The sequence below is a fragment of the Schistocerca piceifrons genome, chromosome 8 (genome assembly GCF_021461385.2).
Source record: "Schistocerca piceifrons isolate TAMUIC-IGC-003096 chromosome 8, iqSchPice1.1, whole genome shotgun sequence".
In the NCBI taxonomy this organism is placed as follows: Eukaryota; Metazoa; Arthropoda; class Insecta; order Orthoptera; family Acrididae; genus Schistocerca; species Schistocerca piceifrons.
In genome coordinates this window covers 398,434,765-398,449,469 of record NC_060145.1, presented here as the reverse complement: position 1 = coordinate 398,449,469, position 14,705 = coordinate 398,434,765, and the positions used below count along the sequence as shown (strand labels likewise).

Genomic DNA, 14,705 nt, shown 5'->3' with positions numbered 1-14,705 from the left:
CAGAATGAGGCTGACGATTCAAAAACCCTCCCAGCAGCACCACAGTTCCTCGTGGTTTCATGAACTGAAGACGGTCAGTCCTTCACAACGGCAAATCAGTTTATTATTCAGAAAGGTGAGGTGTCGATGCAACTGCTGTCCCTGTGAAATCGTGCTCTCATTTACACAATGCCACTTTGCTTTTGGAGACTACTTCGGATTCTCAAGCATAACAACTGCTTGCAGCTTCGCTCCTCCATGGCTATCCTGTTCTTGTCGAGGCCCATCAAATGCTGAATTCTTCCTGTGGTGTTATTTACAGTGGGCCGTTCGATGGTCTGACCGAGGCAGAAATCCATACGTACCTCTCTGATCAGGGTGTCATTGCAGTCCATTGGGTGATTAAAAAAGTCCATGCTTATGTAGAGCCAATATGCACTCTCCTTCTCACTTTTGATAGAGTGGTTCTTCCATCTAAGATCAAAGCAGGCTGTGAGATTCTTACAGACCGACTGTACATTCTGAACCCGTTGCGCTGCTACCGGTGTCATCAATTCAACCACACTCGAATGTCTTGTCAACACCTGGCCAAATGTGTAACCTGTGGTAAAGGTGCGCACGAGGGCCATTGTTCGCCTCATTCTTCCTACTGCGTCAGCTGCACTGGTGACAATGCCGCCACCTCTTGATATTGTCCCATGTATCTCGATAAGTGGGCAGTATAGGAGATCTGGGTAAAGGAAAAAGTTCCTTACCCTGTTGCTTGCAAGTTATTGGCTAGTTGCAAACCCTGCATTCTACCACCTGGCACTTACAATACTGTTCTTGCTACATTTCGCCCCATGAAGGACATGGTCACACAGACGTACGACCTCAGATTTAGCTTGGAGGTTGTGAAATCGTTCAGTGTCATGGTAGCATTGCAGTCCCCTCATCCAGCTGTGTAACAAGCCATCAGACTCTTGCCTCACATCACCAGCTACACAACCGGCAGGCCGGAAAGGACAGAAGGAAGACTCACGTGAAGACTTGCTACGTCCCTCCAGCCAACCAACACAAGTCTTCCTCTGCTAAACAAGAAGGCTCAAAGAAGTCCAACAAAGGCAAACAGTTTTCTCCTTTGCCGACTCGAAGATCATCTTCAGTAGTGTCGCTGGTGCACACCACCAACTGTTCTTCTGCCCTGGACTCTGCAGTCCAACAACAGAAGAAAGCCGACACTTCTGTGGACCTCGTGGAGCAGGATCCTCTTGCTCTGTGCCCTGTAGCTTCGAGTCTTCACAGGCTGGCACTCGGTATCCACTGAGGTGACACCTTTTCATATTTTCCTCCTCCAGTGGAACGTTGGCTGCCTTTGATCCAACAAAGAGGATTTATGTCTCTTTTTTAAAAGAATCGCAGTGTCCACTTGTACTCTGCCTTCAGGAAAAAAATTGCGTCCTCATGACTGCTTTGAGCTTTTGCATTTCTTCCGTGTCTGTTTTGACCTTTCGCCCGAGGTCAGCATTCCATCTCATCAGGGAGTCATGCTGCTCATACAAGATGATGTTCATAGTCAACCTATCTCCCTAACTACCTGTCTTCAGGCTGTTGCAGTTTGCCTTTTCCTTCCTCACTTGACATTTTCCTTTTGTACCATTTACAGCCCTCCATCATTTGATGTCACCAGGGCCAAATTCCTCCAGCTTATTGGGCAGCTACCTCACCCATGACTTTTTAATGTGCACCATCCCATTTGCGGTTCTTCCTGAACCTGTCCAAGAGATGCCCTCTTGGCTGACCGTCTTAATCAACTTAACCTTTTCTATCTTAACAGAGGACCACCCATGTTGCTTTCAGATTCCTCGCACATCTGTTCCCATTTGGACCTATCCTTCTGCACTGCCCATCTTGCACATCATCTTGAGTGGTCCTTTCTGTCACCTACTTGAGCGACCATTTCCTGTGTGCTTTCCATTTTCTGACTCCTACCCCGCCTCCGTGCACACCCAAATGGCAGCTTACTAAGGCCGACTGGAGACTTTACTCCTCCCTGATGACCTTCGATGAACGAGATTTCTCCTCTTGTGATGCCCAGGTGGAATATCTTACAAACGTTATCGTTACCATTGCATTCCATTCCTCGCACTTCCTCTTTACCACGCCATGTCCCGCTCCCTTGGTGGGCTGAGGCATGATGCAACGCAGTTCGTGTTCTTCTGGATAACCAAAAAGCTTGCTGGATTTCATTCGCTAGTTCTTTTAACAGTTCCAGCCCCTCTTCTTGTGTGTGCCAACCTCCAACAGCTCTCTGGGACCAAGGTCCATTCCCCAATATTTGGCCTGACAGTAGCAGATTGTGTCATTATGTACCCTATGTCTCCAACACCTTGGGCTGCCATTTTGCAGAAATTTCAAGCTCCTCCCACTATCACCCTGCCTTCCTCCATTGGAAATGAGCAGAGGAGGCTCTGGTGATACCCTTCTCTTTTCAGAATCGTGAGTGTTGCAGTGCTGCCCTTACTATGAGGAAGCTAGATCATGCTCTCAGTTCTTCCAAATCCTCTGTCCTGAGGCAGACCCTGTTCACTTTCAAATGTGGCGGCACCTTTCACTTGCAGATAAGCTCTTCCTGCTTAACACATACAACCGTATCTGGGCAGAGGGCATGTTTTCCAGACACTGGCACGAAGCCACTGTCGTACCCATACCTAAGCCTGGTAAGGACAAACACTTTCCTTCTTGCTATTGCCCCATCTCTCTCACTAGCTGTGTTTGCAAGGTGATAGAACATATGATTCATGCCCGGCTGGTATGGTGACTCGAGTCTTGCAATTTACTAACCACTGCACAGTGTGGATTTAGAGCATGCTCTTCGGCAGTTGACCATCTCATCACTTTGTCTACCCATGTCATGAATGGTTTTCTATGGAAATCCCAAACTGTGGCTATGTTTTTTGATTTGGAGAAAGCCTACAACACTTGCTGGAGGACTGGTATCCTTTGTACTCTCTACACGTGGGGCTTCTGTGGCCACCTGCCCTATTTCATTGAGGAATTTTTAAAAGACTGAGTTTTCGAGGTACGTGTGGGTTTTGCCTGGTCAGAAACCTTTATCCAGGAAAACGGTGTGCCTCAGGGTTCCTTCCTGAGCATCATCCTCTTTGCTATCGGCATTAACCCTATAATAATGGCCTGTCTTCCGCTGGGCATCTCCGGCTCCCTTTTTGTTGATGATTTTGCCATCTATTGCCATTCTTCATGGACCTGTCTCATTGAGCAGCATCTTCAGTAATATCTTGATCACCTTTACTTATAGGGCATCGACAGTGGCTTTCGTTTTTCCACTGACAAAAACGGTTGTATAATTTCTGGCAGCACAGTTGGTTTCTCCCATCATCTTTACATCTTGGGCCTGTTGCTCTTTCATTTGTTTAAATTGCGAAATTCCTGCTCGACAGGAAAGTATCTTGGTGCTCCCACATCTTAGCTAGCAGCCGCTGTACGCAATCCCTCAGTGTCCTGCATGTCATCAATGGTACATCCTGGGGTGCAGATCGAACCATTTTTCACCGTTTGTACTGGTCCCTTGTCTGTTCGCAACTAGACTATGGGAGATTTGTTTATGCTTCTACATATCTGTCCCTCTTATGCCGTCTCAATACTGTCCACCATCGTGGCATCTGTTTGGCCACTGGTACCTTTTACACTAGCCCGGTTGAGAGTCTGTATGCAGAAGCTGCCGAACTACCACTATACAACTGCTGTGACTTTTTCCTCAGCAGATATGCATGTCATTTGACTGCCATGCGTGGCCACACATCCTATGCCTTCTCCTTCAATGACTCCTTTGATCGTCAGTATGGGGTGTGTCTGCCTTCTCTGTTACCTCCTGGAGTTCACTTTAGAGTACATCAGTGACACAGTCTTTTAAATTGTGTCACTATTCAGACTCTCGCAGTGCCCTTCAAAGTCTCTGTGCTCTGTACATCGTCCATCCCTTAGTGCAATGGGTCCAGAAAATCTTTCACTTGCTCACTCTTTATGGAGCAGCTGTGATGTTTATGTGGGTTCCAGGTCGTGTTGGTGTGACAGGAAACAAGGCTGCTGGCGCTGCTGCCAAAGCTGCATTCCTCGTACCTCAGCCCCCAATTAACATATTTGTCATGAGATTAGCTTTCATTTTGTTTAGGTCTTCTAACTCTTTATGAGACTGTGAGCATGTTGATGCATGAACCTGAATGATTTCTGTGGAATATTTTTATTTCTAAAGAAGTGTAGTTGTTCTCTTAAGAGTCCTTCAATCCAAAATATTGATTTTGTTTTCTAGTTTAGCATAAAGATTGCGTCTGAATTACTTCCATGTCCTGTTTCTCTGTCTAAACACATGTTCTGGTTTTAATTCTGGTTGTCATTGTTGCTGTACTTCAGACGATCATGCTATAATCCCCTGTGATATTATTTAATTCCTCTTCCAATTTCTTTAACGTATAATGACTTTCTAGCACTTTGTCATTTATTCTTCCTAAATAAAAAAAATGCCAGAAGCAATTTTTTTAATGTGAATGTTGTCTATTTAGTCCTGCTATCTGCAGCAAGTTGCAGGTCCAGAAGTACCTGGTCATGTTCTGAATCCAGTGCATTATTCCGAATATTCTTTCACTGTGGTCAGAATACCAATCTTACAGGAATTTGAAAGTGGCTATAGGGCCTTTAACAATCCTACCTTTTGTACACATGCCTGCCAGGGTTTGAAGAGTGTGGAAAAACTTAGGACATCAGTGCAAAGAAGATCAATTTGTTTTGGACACTGTTGGATCACCGTCATGCAAATTTTTCAATAATTGTCCAAACTGCTTGAAATAACTTGTTCTTTTGGTATCAAAAATTCCACCAATTATTTGTCATTGGAAATAAAAGCTAGGGAGTATAGTTTTCTTTTACCATTACTTATTTGTCATTGTATTATTGACTACTTTTACACCAACATGTCTTATTGCAGCAAAAACACCAGACATCCAGTGAAGGGTTTGTAATTGAATCTGCTCCAGTTCAGAGTGTGCCTCTGCAGCAACTGTTGCAGCAAGGTTTATCAGTACTTGGTGCACAGCCAGGAGCCACAAACAAGCAAGAGAAAGTACAACACAAGGTATATCCATTAAGAGCAGTCTAACACACACTCATACTGTGTTGGTATTATATTGAACAAAACATAGTCCTTAAGTATTGCATGAATTTATTGTAGGTTTTTAGTAACTGTGGACATGATATAATCAAAAAGTATCAAGTCTTACTATAGTTCAGTAGAAGTAATGACCCACGCGAATTTAAAAAAAATTGTTTTTTTAGGATACATATGATTTTGAACAAAACTGCCAGGTACTTCACTGCCAGAGGGATACCAGAAATGACATTATTGACAAATAATAATTTGTAGAAGAGCACATGCTTTTATAGCACAGTTAATGTTGTTAACTCTTGTATCAGCTGTATATTGAGGGAACTGTTTTTATTTTTCAAATGAAATGACATATTTTTTAAATGGCATTTGAAAACTCTTTAAAAGAAGAGCGCAGTGATATAACACTTCTTACTATTGGTATTAAAACTTTTTGCTAAATTAGCTGAGAAATTAGCTGCAATTGAAAGGCAAGGTAGCTGGAACAGCGGCGGCATGTCTTTGGATGAAAGGAAGATAGGTTCCCCATCAAGAAAAGGTGAAAAATTTGGTGGGGACCATAAAATAGCTTCAATGCAGAAACCGAACAATGTTTGAGTAGATACATTCAGCCTCGCCTTAATTAATTAATGAATTATTTTACGGAGTGTTGTCTACTTTATGGTATATGATTGTGATGTAGAGGTAGTGGAAGGGTGACCACTGCCTCTTTTTGCCAGATGTCAACCCTTCTTAACTCTTCCTCCAACTTCCCATCTCCTGTCTCCTCTTGCCCACTCCACCCAACACAATCCCTCAGCGTGTTTGAGCTGCAGTGCTGGCACAACGTAGCCAGCCAGAACAATGTTGTTGTGTAGTTGTATGTTTGTGTGTTCTATTAGCTCAGAAGAAGAATTCATCTGAAAGTTAGCATCATTCTGAGTCTTTTTCATCTGCCTGCCAACAACTCAATACCAGAACTATATGATGAGTTATTACTTTTACTCCTATTATTTAAATTCCACCAGTTTCCATTTCCATATTTATAATGTAAAGATTTATATCCTTGCATTGCTTTAAGTATCTAAGATCTGGCATAATGCATTTGATTAGCTCATCTTACCCATCTTTGTAGACAGTGCACTTGTTCATCTTATGGCCGAGTGGTTCTAGGCGCTTCAGTCTGGAACCGCGCGACCGCTACGGTCGCAGGTTCGAATCCTCCCTCGGGCATGGATGTGTGTGATGTCCTTAGGTTAGTTAGGTTTAAGTAATTCTAAGTTCTAGGGGACTGATGACCTCAACTGTTAACTCCCATAGTACTCAGAGCCATTTTTTGTTCATCTTATTGTGTACGTATGAATTGCTGGGCTCTCAAAACTATCACAAATTTTAGAGTTCTCTTATTTCAAGAAAGAGAAGATGATTCAGGTCAATAAAACATTAGACTCTATATCATACCTCACGGAGCGGGGGATTTATACAGACTTCCTGTTATTTCAAGCATTACTGATGTTGCAGAATCCCTGCACTGATCTAAAGGCATAAATAGTGTTAACTGTTGATCCTAGCCTCAAACTTGCACAGCCTTTATATTTGAGGAAAGGCATATCCTCTATGTCAAGTCATTATTATTTTTTGGCAATGAAGATGTCCTTTAGCATCAGTTGTAGAAAATGCATTGCAGAGTACCTCATGGATGTTGAATATGACTCTCTTAACCATTTCTACCAACTACATACTTATTCTAATTTGGTTACTAAAAGTACAAAAATAATTTGGCAACCATGGACTGATTATTCTCTGGGAGCACTTCAAACCTCCCTGCTGTTCTCGAGTTTGAATCCTACACCTCCAGATGTCACTCCATTTATTTGAAATGCGGAAGCAGTGCGTGATCGCAGTAACAATGGAGACTTATAGTGCGATGGAATGTGCAAAGTGTTGCTTATGTTGCCATGAAACACAGTCACCAGCTGTAAAAAAATGCTTCAGAACAGAGAATCACAAAGCACTGCCTCAGGCAAAGACTATAAAAGCATTGTATGATCGTTTTGTGGAAACAGGTTGCATGGCACAGTGATAGAAAGGTCAAGGTTGCTTACGAGTAGCATGCTCTCATGCATTTGGGAAGAAATTTTGTACAGATGGCATACTGGCTGTATGATACGGAAGCCACATGGAACATTTATAGAAAGAAACTTGATATCCTGTCAGTCCTGTAACTGAGAATAAAGTATTTCAAGTAAGAAAATCTCTTCTGTTATTTAACGTTACTTCGAGACAGATAATTGAGAATCACCCTTTATATTGTGGCCACATAGAGCTCGTTGGTTTTCTCTTCACTTTATGCATACTATTTATGTCTACAGTACAGAACCACCGTAGTATCATTGACTTATATGGTTGATTCCATCAGTGATTAATATAATGAGTAAAGGAAAGTCTGTCTTAGCGCCCCTCATAAGTAGTAACTGAATTCATAACTTTATTTTTCCTTCAATATAGATATCTGACCAACATACCTATTTATAGACAGTATGGCATAGAGGCAGGTGTTAACTTGTATGTAAATCATATTCAGGCGCTTTGGCTTCTTTACACAGATGGATTTTTCCCTCCAGTGAATTTTACTCACAACCAACGAATTGAAGTAATTCATTTTCTGGTAACAGAGCATCTGACATGGTGTATATGCCCTGGGACAACTGGGAAAAACACAGGAATTTTTCATTGGTTTAGTTTTCAGTTAAATTTTTGTAATTTTCAGTGGTAAGAACTACTAATCCAACAAGGAATTTTACTTTAGCTCACTACTGCCAAGTAATATGCAACAGTAAAACATAAATGAGAGAAAAACACCAAAATAAAACTTAAGTTGTAAAGAAAATGATCCATTTACAACAATAAAACACATTGTGCACACAAACTTCTGCCGACAGCAAAAAGTGTCAAAGACTTTAGGATGAAGAGTATGCAATACTTCATAACAACAAACTGCTTTCGATGAGCATGACGTCACAACTGTTTACATTTATACCAGGTCGTGGGAAAATATTGTGAATGGTGGCTTGAGAACTATTACTTTCAAAGTAAATTTCCTTTTACACACGTTGAATTGTGTTACATAAGATGAATTTCTTAGATCTCAGAGTGTTTGACTCTCATTCAAAACTTAACACTTTGAGGAGCAGCCCCTTAGCAAAATTTAGTATGCAGAAGACCAGACATTTACTTCTTTATTTAAAACTTTACCGGCCCATTTGTATTTGATATATCTTAAAGGATAACACAAGCAAAAAAGAGTGATATCGTATGTGAAAGCTCAGCTTTTCTTATACCTAGACTCTTGTGTATATAAATTAAACCATCAACTTTTCCTATTTGTGTGTTTGAGCTACTTAACAGTGATGTTGCTGTGGGCTGACTACATCATATGTCTTTTGCTCTGAATATCAACTGTCATTGGCTGGTGAGATCACGTGATGTGAGCTGTGATTGGCTGACAACAAAGCATCGCTGTCTAGATTTCAGTAGTTCGGAAATTAATGTGTTGTGCTTGGTGGACTTTGTATTTATCCTTTTGTAATATGAAAAATGCAGTGCACATTTTGCTGCACATCAAAGATGTTCCCAAAACATGCCCTTTTTTATCTAAATTGCTGGGTTTTGTTATCTAAAGTGCCAGGGCATTCTGCGCTGGTATATAAAACCTTTACTATTCAAAGGATTGAGACGTTTCCTAGTTCCAAGGGAAAGTATACTGTCACATGAAATGGAAAAAGTGAATTTTCACCTGGGAAAAAGTGTCTTCTTGACTGAGATAGCTGGGAATTTTTTTACCTTGTTTCCATATACACCATGATCTGAATATAGTTAAAAAGAGCTTATATGGTGCTGGAAATTAGTCAGTCAATGAAGAAATGAGGAAAATTTGAAGTAGAAAACCAGACATGGAAGTAATTGATTGTTACTCAATACACAGAGGAGATGTTCAGCTACAGTCTACCACAATGAAAATAAATGCTAGACATGTTCAGGTTAGGCCTAGATCCTTCTAAAGATGCAGAAAACACACAAACATTCACAGAATCACATCTCTTACACACATGGCTGTTGTCTTCTCCAGATGCTGTAAGGATACCGTGATAGAATGGGTCGAGAGGTAGGAATATGTGAAATTAAGACAGAAAATCTTTGATAGTACATTGAGAGGAGTATTTAATTGAAATTTTATTTAATTATTTAATTTGCAACCACGGCTGCAAACTACTAAGACAAATTCTTTACAGACAAACGGAAAAACTGTTAGAACCCAATCCCAGGGAAGATCAGTTTGGATTCTGTACAAATTTTGGAACACATGAGGCAATACTGACCCTACGACTTATCTTAGAAGCTAGATTAAGAACCTACATTTCTAGCTTTTGTAGACTTAGAGAAAGCTTTTGACAATGTTGACTGGAATATTCTCTTTCAAATTCTGAAGGTGGCAGGGGCCAAGTCCAGGTAGCAAAAGGCTATTTACAATTTCTGCAGAAACCGGATGGCAGTTGTAAGAGTCCAGGAGCGTGAACAGGAAGCAGTGGTTCGGAAGGGAGTCAGACAGGGTTGTAGCCTATCTCCGATGTTATTCAGTCTGTATATTGGGCAAGCAGTAAAGAAACAAAAGAAAAATTCGGAGTAGGAATTAAAATCCATGGAGAAGAAATAAAAACATCGAAGTTATCCAGTGACATTGTTATTCTCTCAGAGACAGCAAAAGACCTGGATGACCAGTTGAACGGAATGGACAGTGTCTTGAAAGAAGGATATAAGATGAACATAAACAAAAGCAAAACGAGGGTAATGGAATGTAGTCAAATTAAATCAGATGACGCTGAGGGAATTAGATTAGGAAATGAGACATTTAAAGTAGTACATGAGTTTTGCTATTTGGGGAGCAAAATAACTGATGATGGTTGAAGTAGAGAGGATATAAAACGTAGACTGGCAATGGCAAGGAAAGCATTTCTGAAATTTGTTAACGTCGAGTATAGATTTAAATGTCAGAAAGTTGTTTCTGAAAGTATTTGTATGGAGTGTAGCCATGTATGGAAGTGAAACATGGACAATAAATAATTTAGACAAGAAGAGAATAGAAGCTTCCAAAATGTGGTGCTTCAGAAGAATGCTGAAGATTGGATGGGTATATCACGTAAATAATGAGGAGGTACTGAATAGAATTGGGGAGAAGCGGAATTTGTGGCGCAACTTGACTAGGAGAAGATAGGACATGTTCTGAGGCATCAAGGGATCACCAATTTAGTATTGGAGGGCAGTGTGGAGGCTAAAAATCATAGAGGGAGACCTAGAGATGAATACATTAAGCAGATTCAGAAGGATGTAGGTTGCAGTAGGTACTTGGAGAAGAAGCAGCTTGCACAGGACAGAGTAACATGGAGAGCTGCATCAAACCAGTCTCAGGACTAAAGACCACAACAACAACAACAACGACAACAACAACAACATCAGGAATATTGAATCATCTGTAACTTTTTCAGAGTGAATTATTTTTGAACTTTGTCAGGTTCATCAAAGTAAATGAGTGTGGTATGATTAGGCATGCGTGATTGTAGCTGTTGTAAGTCTCCACCCCAAAGATTTGATAGCAAATTTTAAGGAACACCATTGGTTCATTCAAAAGTATGGGGCAAGAACATACTCATGGCATTCTGTATGATGTTGCTATTTTATGGTTCGATACTTGTGGAAAGGAGCTGTACGGAGCAATGCAATGTAACAACAGGAACATAATTAGTGTGAACAGCAGCAATTTCTGACATGTGCAGGAGATGTATCATACATGGGAAACAGCGGACACCATCATCAAACAGAGAGAAGATGAATTGAAGTGGTATTAGACAATGCAATCACGATGCATTGATGATGGCAGCGCAGTGAGCTGTGTTCTCAAGCAGATAATCATGTATCGTGAAAAGGTTATTGGCATAGTAGGTTGCATGTGCCATTATGGCATAGGCATCATTTAGTAGAAATAGAAGTGTATTTTGCTCTTGTGTTGTAAATAAACTAATGTACTATGTCTGAAAGTGAGAATCATTGTGATGGGGATATAGTAGTTAAAGTTGTGGAGGAAAATATTGAGCTAGATGGTTAAAGTAATTTAAGTTATACAATTTGGGAAATGAAATAGTCGTGGGCAAGAGAAATGTAGATCCAGATTCAGGAATTACAGAAATGTTTGGAACTAGCGCAGCAGACTCTTATTTCATGAGCAAGACAGTAGTACATCAATTTCGCATCTGCGGCAAGATGATTTACAAAATGAAGGAAATAAGATAGAATGAAAATCAACATTGAGAGGTACCGGAGGCCAGAAAGAGGTAGACATGTAGGTGCACATAGCAAGACTAATGGAAATTATGAACAAAAGCACTAAGTAACTAATGGATAGAACATTATCAGACTTGAAGGAAAATACAGGTAAAATGCAGCTGGAATGGAGAAGAAGATAGAGGAAAATGCAGCCCGAACGAGCCAAATAAAAACTCGGCATGAAAAATTTATCGCTAAATGGAATGAGGGGATAGAAAAATATGACAAAAAATAACAAAGGATGAGGAAACGAGTCGTGTGCATGAACTAAGAATTACGCAGGTTGTGGCGGTAGCAAACAATGTTGCTGAGAATTGTAGCCAGCTCAGCTCACAGTTAATCTCTGTTCAAGACAAGGCAAAAGCTATAGTAGAAAAAGTAGCTGAAATTGGTGAATAAAGAGAGATACAAATTGCCAAGGTCAAGATGTAATTAACTATGGCTGCTGCCATTGTAACCTCTACCAATGGTAACTTGTGTAACTTCATAATGGGTATTTCACAAAAAAAGAGACTGGGGACATCAATACAGGAGTAAACAACATAGCATTAACTGATTTGGAAGAATTGGAAGTTCTCAGTAGGGATTGCAACAGATTTCGACTGGGAGGGAGACTACAGCCAGTGACATTTTTGTGCAGATCAATCCCCGAAAAATGGTGTGACACAAAAAAAGGTAACATTTTGCAGTGAGACAGATGGATGAATGTGCAGCCAACTGAACAGATTACCTAAATTTAGGTAGGATGATGTACAAGTGTGAAAAAAGTTTTAATAGAGACACATTGTCACAGGAGACGCAAGATGATGTTGGATGAACTGACCTGTGAGTATATAATAGACAGCAGATGGCTCGCTGGTTGGCATGTTAGAAAAGTCACAATAATTAAATACACTGATGAGCCAAAACATTATGATCACTTTTTAATAGCACGTTGTTCCACTTTTCAGACATAGTACAGCAGAGATTCTGTGTGACATGGATTCTACAAGTCCTAACAAGATTCCAGAAGTATATGGCACCAGTTACGTATGCACGGGTCAAGCAGTTCCTGCGAATTACAGGATGGTGGTTCACGGGCATGCAGATGGTGCCCAATATATGTTCTAATGAGTACTGATCAGGCACTTAACGATGAGAGCCGGTATATGTGTCAGCCAGCCTGAATGTTGTTTTTAGGCAGTTTTCCACATCCCACTAGATGAATACTGTGCTGGTCCCAAATCCTGCCTCAGTTACACGACTCACAGACATTTGAGACACATTTGCACTATTTCATGAATTACGCTAGACACAGACAGCTGGGGTACACTGCTTCCATCCTGGGGGATACAGGGCGGCAGCAGGAAGGGCATCCAGCCACCCCTTCAAATTAATCATGCCAAATCAGATTGTGGCCATGCTGACCCTGCGAAACTGCAGGACAAAGGCAAAAGTGAAAGCGAAAGGATACAGATCAAGCACATTTGATGGCTGAGACATCAATGGGAGTTCACTAAAATGCACCTCAAACCACTGTAGCATGATTCTAACCTTGCAGCATGGACTGTTACCCTGCTGGAAGATGTCATCTCCTTAGGGGGAGATTTCAGACATGAAGCAATGCAGGTGGTCTGCAATAAGGCTGTCAAGTAATTCACTACTGTCATGATGCCTTTCATTGCTATCACAGATTCCATGGAAACCTAATTAAGTGTACTCCATAGCATAATCCTGCCCTCACCGTTCAGCATCTGTGGCACAGTGCATGTTTCGTCCAGCCATTCGCTTGGATGATGGCGTGTCACAATAAGGTACTCATAACACTAGTATGCCAACAGGTGACCAGCTTCGGATGTGCCATATTGGACCATTGTAGGTTAGGAATGTACTATCTGTTGATCCACAGTGAAAATTCAGTGATACTGTGCCCACTGCAATCATAACTGACTATGTCGTTGGGTCAACAAATGAACACGTAGGGCGTTTCAATGGTGTTCTCCAAAACACTTGTGTCTGCACCAGCATTGTAATCTGTTGTCAGATCTGCTATGGGTTGCTGCCTATCCTGGTTTGCACAGTAGGGGCTCCTTTGACATCTACATTTTGTGATGGGATGTGGTTGTCCAGTGCCATATGGGCTACTTGTTATTTCACCACCCTTCAATCACTTGCCATAAGGTACCCATAACACTAGTATGCCAACAGGTGACCAGCTTCAGATGTGCTGCATTGGGCTATTGTAGATTAGGAACGTGCTATACAGTGATTGGATTCTGCAGATGTTGTCAGTGATATAGGTGTTTATTTTTTAACTGCATCTGTAGGTCCATTGGAAGTCGGCTAATAGAATGCTGTGCTTACAGGTGCCAAGTTTACACAGTAGCTGGTGTTTGTGGTATTTCAGCTGTTCCATGGGGATGCTGTTAGACCAACGGAGGTGGTGGTTCTACAGTGCACGTGTGCATTGGCTAGTCCAAGCCCACGCAGCCAGGCACAGCGATGCATCATGTATCAATGAGCCGGTGTCATGGTGGTTCGTTGAGTCCAGCAGAGGGGCAAGATGATGTCAGGTGCCTGGAATGTGTGCAATGGTCATATAAGCAGACAGACATGGAACAACAACCGTCCATAATTAGTGCTTCCCAGATGCACACATTTACCAACAACACAGGTCTATCAGTGGCAGCTCACCGAGCACATCGACAGAGGCTGACAGTGCCCCCTTTCATGTATTATTGGGGGTGCTCTTGCTCATGAAAATGTCAGCAAAACTCGAAAGCGGGGCCACTCATGAGGTAGCCACCATACCATGAGGTCACTGCACTGATTCAACACAACAACATAATGATGCACAGCTGACAGGTCAGAGGTTCAACACTGCCACCACAAGTCAGTGTAGGGAGGGGGAGGGGGGGGGGGGGGGGCTGCTGTTTGCACCTTTCTGCACACCAGCATTTCCAGTGCTAGAAAATTGAGTATTAGCCAGTGCAATGAATGTGAGCAAAGTGCAGTGTTTAAAAAAGCGCAAAGCATTAATAATACAGGTGAGTGTGCAAGCCTAATTTATTGTTATTTGTATAATGTCTTGTTTAGCAATGGCATTTTGATTGGAAAAATTCTAACAGGAACAACAAAAGTTGAGGAAAATTACGTAGGTGTCTAATCTTGTGTTACGTGATTTCTGGGCATTGTTTATGTAGCATCCAACAGTGATTCAGATTCCCAGTTC

General features: G+C 41.4%; 1 protein-coding gene across 1 annotated transcript in view; it reads left to right on the top strand.

Annotated features, from left to right (window-relative positions):
• Positions 1 to 14,705, top strand: part of LOC124712380 — a 167,957-nt gene that overhangs the window by 148,109 nt on the left and 5,143 nt on the right. The window contains exon 9 of the mRNA XM_047242676.1: positions 4,961 to 5,107. Coding sequence (XP_047098632.1) covers positions 4,961 to 5,107 — 147 coding nt within the window. The remainder of the gene's footprint in view (positions 1 to 4,960; positions 5,108 to 14,705) is intronic.